This window comes from Coffea arabica, chromosome 5c (assembly GCF_036785885.1).
Source record: "Coffea arabica cultivar ET-39 chromosome 5c, Coffea Arabica ET-39 HiFi, whole genome shotgun sequence".
Taxonomy (NCBI): Eukaryota; Viridiplantae; Streptophyta; class Magnoliopsida; order Gentianales; family Rubiaceae; genus Coffea; species Coffea arabica.
This window is the reverse complement of record NC_092319.1, coordinates 20,960,161-20,964,897: the sequence shown is the minus strand read 5'-3', so window position 1 is coordinate 20,964,897 and position 4,737 is coordinate 20,960,161. Positions and strand designations below refer to the sequence as shown.

The 4,737-nt window shown below is 46.6% G+C and overlaps 1 protein-coding gene across 1 annotated transcript; it reads left to right on the top strand.

Moving 5' to 3' along the window:
• Positions 1 to 1,991: 1,991 nt before the first annotated feature.
• On the top strand, positions 1,992 to 4,396 carry LOC140007238 (uncharacterized). The gene is made up of 5 exons (XM_072049936.1): positions 1,992 to 2,272; positions 2,373 to 2,442; positions 2,773 to 2,963; positions 3,048 to 3,197; positions 3,484 to 4,396. Exons 1-5 carry the CDS (start codon positions 1,992 to 1,994, stop codon positions 4,394 to 4,396), a joined length of 1,605 nt encoding a protein of 534 aa, XP_071906037.1.
• Positions 4,397 to 4,737: the final 341 nt, after the last annotated feature.

Genomic DNA, 4,737 nt, shown 5'->3' with positions numbered 1-4,737 from the left:
AAATTGAACAACATGGCATTGATGGCGGAGTTTAAACGCATGCTTAGGGAGTCTATGGAGTCCCTACATCAAAGGGTGGACCAATTGGAGCTTTCTCAAGCTCAGTCCAACACTGCCCATCGAGATGCTCCACCTCGCGAGAAGTTGGCTTCTAATAGCGAGGAAGAAGACTTCATCCGTCGGCCCAAGCAGGACTACCGGAGAATGGATGACAGACTAAAGGAGGTCAAGATCAAGATTCCCTCATTCCAAGGCAAGTCTAGTCCAGAGGCTTACCTAGAATGGGAACAGCGAATCGATATGGTATTCGAGTGCCAGGACTACACCGATGAACAAAAGGTCAAACTGGTGACCCTCGAATTCACCGATTATGCTATTGTCTGGTGGGAGCAGGAGCGCACTAGCAGGCGCTGTAATAGAGAACGGCCAATTCGTATATGGGAGGAGTTACAAACCACTATGAGAAAACGATTCGTACCCAGCCATTACTACCGTGATCTATATCAGAGGCTCCAGACATTAGTTCAAGGAAGCCGTAGCGTGGAGGACTACTACAAGGAGATGGAGATCACCATGCTCCGAGTAGATATTGTAGAGGATAGAGAGGCCACCATGGTGAGGTTCCTTAATGGCTTGAGGCCTGAGATCGCCAAGTTGGTGGAATTGTAAAACTACGTGGATATGCCTGAATTGATTAATAAGGCATCCAAGATCGATAGGAGGCTTAAGAGGAAGGGTAACCCTCGCAACCATAGCTTCTCGGCAACGCCTCTTTGGAGGGGCAATCCGACCTTCGAGCGGGAACGGCCTAGTGCAGGGGTGTCAAAGTTCACTCCTAAATCCGAGCCACCCAAGCAGGTACCAAAGGCTACCACCAAGCCTCCATTCGACCCTCCAATCCACGAAGCCGCGACAAGTGCTTCAAATGCCAAGGATTTGGGCACATTGCTTCTCAGTGTCCCAATAGGCGAACCATGGTTGTCCTCCCGAGTGGAGATGTCGTATCTGACAACGAGGACAAGTTCGCCGAGATGCCTCCATTGACTGATGAAGGTGATGATTCCGAGGTGGAGGTTGATACCACCATTGAGCAAGTGAGTATTGCTCTAGTAGCCCGTCAGGCTCTCGCAACCCCAGGTCAAGAGAGTGGATGAGGCCCAACGTGACAACATCTTCTACACACGATGTCACGTCAAGGGTAGAGTATATAGCCTCATCATCGACGCGGGTAGTTGTACAAACGTGGCAAGCACTCTCATAGTAGATCATCTTTTCTTGCCCACATTGAGGCACCCTAGTCCATACCTCTTGCAATGGCTTAATGAGAGTGGCGATATCAAAGTCACCAACGAGGTCCTTTGCGACGTCGTTCCCATGCAAGCTTCTCATATTTTGTTGGGACGGCCATGGCAATATGACAGGAAGACCACTCATGATGGCTTTACCAACAAGTACTCCTTCTTGCACTACAACAAGAAGATGACACTTGTTTCTCTCACACCTCAGCAGGTGCATGAAGACCAACTGCGGTTGCAACAAGAGCATGAATGAGAGGTGGCTAAAAAGTCACCCGATTCTAAGGCAATCATTAAAGCATCGGGCGAGAGGACATCCACCCCTAGTACATCTAGTCGATTGAACAAACGCCCTAGCTTGCTTGCAAAGAACAGGGAAGTTCGCAAATTACTTTTATCCAAGCAAGTTGTTTATGTCTTATATTGCAAAGAAGTGATTTTACTCTCAAATGAGGCACTCGATGACTTACCTCCTGAAATCTCTTCTTTGTTACAGGAATTTGAAGACGTTTTTCTAGATGAGATCCCAAGCGGCTTACCACCACTCCGAGGGATTGAGCACCAGATCGACTTCGTCCCTGGAGCATCCTTGCCAAACAGATCGGCCTACAAGATAGGCCCTGAGGAGACTAAGGAGATCCAACGGCAAGTCGATGAGCTCTTAGAAAGGGGTTGGGCGCGAGAGAGCATGAGCCCATGTGCAATTCCAGTCACCTCGTTCTAAAGAAAGAAGGCACTTGGAGGATATATGTAGACTGCCACGCCATCAACGCTATCACAGTTAAGTATCATCACCCTATACCTCGTTTAGATGACATGCTTGACGAATTGTATGGTAAGAGTGGCTACCATCAAATTCGAATGAAGGAAGGGGACGAGTGGAAGACGGCCTTCAAGACTAAGTATGGTCTGTATGAGTGGTTAGTTATGCCCTTTGGTTTGACTAACGCTCCTAAATGTGCTTCGCCCGTTCTTAGGTAAATTTGTTGTTGTTTATTTTGACGGCATTCTGATATACAACAAGAGTCCTGAAGAATATGTAGCACATGTATGAGCTGTTCTTAATGTATTGCACAGGGAGAGGTTATTTGCTAACCTTAGCAAATGTACTTTCTGCACTAATAAGCTTGTTTTCCTTGGTTATAAGGTTAGTGCATAGGGCATTAGAGTGGACGAGAGCAAGGTGGCCATCAATGAGTGGCCCGTGCCCAAGACCATGAGTGAAGTTCGGAGTTTCCACGGCCTTGCGAGTTTCTATCACCGGTTCGTGAAGGATTTCAGCACTATAGCTGCCCCGCTGACCGCCATTATCAAGAAAGACGTGAAGTTCGAGTGAGGGGCAGCTCAAGAGAAGGCGTTCCAACTCCTTAAACACAAGCTCACACATGCACCCTTATTGTACTTACCGAGCTTGAATAAAACATTTGAGGTTGAGTGTGATGCTTCTGGTTTAGGAATTGGAGCCGTATTGATCCAGGAGGGAAGGTTGCTCGCATACTTTAGTGAGAAGTTGAATGGTGCTACCTTGAACTACTCCACCTACGATAAGGAACTCTATGCTTTGATTCGTGTACTAGAGACATGGCAACATTACCTACGGCCTAAGAAGTTCGTCATCCACACTGACCACGAGACACTAAAGCATCTGGAGTCTCTTACACACATACGGTAGGTCAATTTTGTGGAGTCCTTTCCCTATGTGATCAAGTATAAAGCAGGTAAGACCAACATCATTGCCGATGCACTGTCTAGGAGGTATGCTTTGATTGCTTTACTTGATGCTAAACTCCTTGGATTTGACCTTATCAAAGAACTCTATGATAGCTACTCTGATTTTTCTGATATCTACAAGTCTTGCGCTAAGTCGGGTCAGGGTAAATTCTTTATACATGAAGGATTTCTGTATTGTAATGACAAATTATGCATTCCATTATGTTTTGTTCGTGAGTTACTAACCCGTGAGGCTCATGGAGGTGGTTTGATGGGACACTTTGGTGTCACCAAGACTTTGAGTGCTTTACAGGAACACTTCTATTGGCCACGCATGAGGCGGGATGTGGAGTGAGTGGTGTCACGCTGCATCACCTGTCACCGTGCCAAATCCAAACTCCAACCATTTGGCACATCTACCTATCCCGTCCGAACCATGGGTTGGCATTTCGATGGACTTTGTGCTTGGTCTGCCTAGGAGTAAAAGAGGCCATGATAGCATCTTTGTCATTGTTGACCGATTTTCCAAAATGGCCCATTTCATTCGATGTCATAAGATGGACGATGCTACTTACATAGCTGATCTCTTCTTTAAGGAAGTTGTCTGTTTGCATGGTGTGCCTAGGACAATTGTGTCTGATAGAGATGTCAAGTTTCTCTCTTACTTCTGGAAAACTTTGTGGGGGAAGTTGGGAACCAAGTTGCTATTTTCTACATCCAGTCACCCCCAGACCGATGGCCAAACTGAGGTCGTTAATCGCACATTGTCTACTTTACTCAGAGCCATCATTAAAAAGAATCTCAAAACTTGGGAGAAGTGTTTACCCCATGTCGAGTTTGCTTATAACCGTACAGTTCATAGTGCTACACAATTTTCTCCATTTGAGATTGTTTACGATTTTAACCCATTTACTCCTTTGGATTTGATGCCTTTGCCGTTGTCTGAGCGTACTAACCTTGATGGCAAGAAGAAGGCCGAGTTCGTCCAGGTTTTACACCAACAGGTGAAGGCCAACATTGAAACTCGCACCCAGCAATACCTCAAGCATGCCAACAAGGGTCAGCATCGCATAGTGTTTGAACCAGGTGATTGGGTCTGGTTACACCTATGCAAGAAGCGTTTCCCTGTCCAACGTCGCAACAAGTTGCTACCCCGCAGAGATGGACCATTCCAAGTTGTGGCGTGCATCAATGACAACGCATACAAGCTCGATCTTCCAGGTGAGTATAATGTTTCGGCTACCTTTAATGTTGCTGACCTAAGTCCCTATCTTGTAGATGATGAGGTCGATTTGAGGATAAATCTGTCGCAAGAGGATGGGAATGATGAGGAGGTCGAAGGAGCTATCCAAATGGAGCAAGTGAAGGTGCCGTTGGGGCCTATGACATGAGCTCGTGCGAAGAGATTGAACGAGACACTACAAACATTGGTTCGTGCGGCCCGAGAGTCGAGTGGAGAGCCAAAGGTCATCGAGGGCCTCAACGAAACTAAGCTTGTTGTCCTAATTTCGGCCATCACTGAAGATTAGAAACCCATGAGTCGGCTAAGGGATGGCCCATTATTAGTTTAGTGGAGGGTAATAAAGAGGTCCAAATATCTTGTGGTTTGGACCTTAGTCATATTAGTCCTTGGGTCAATGGGTTAGGTCATATGGGCCTTAGGCCAATAGCACTTTAGTGAGCTACGTAGTTAGTCCCTACGCAGAGCTTACGGTCTATATGCTGTTGGGCT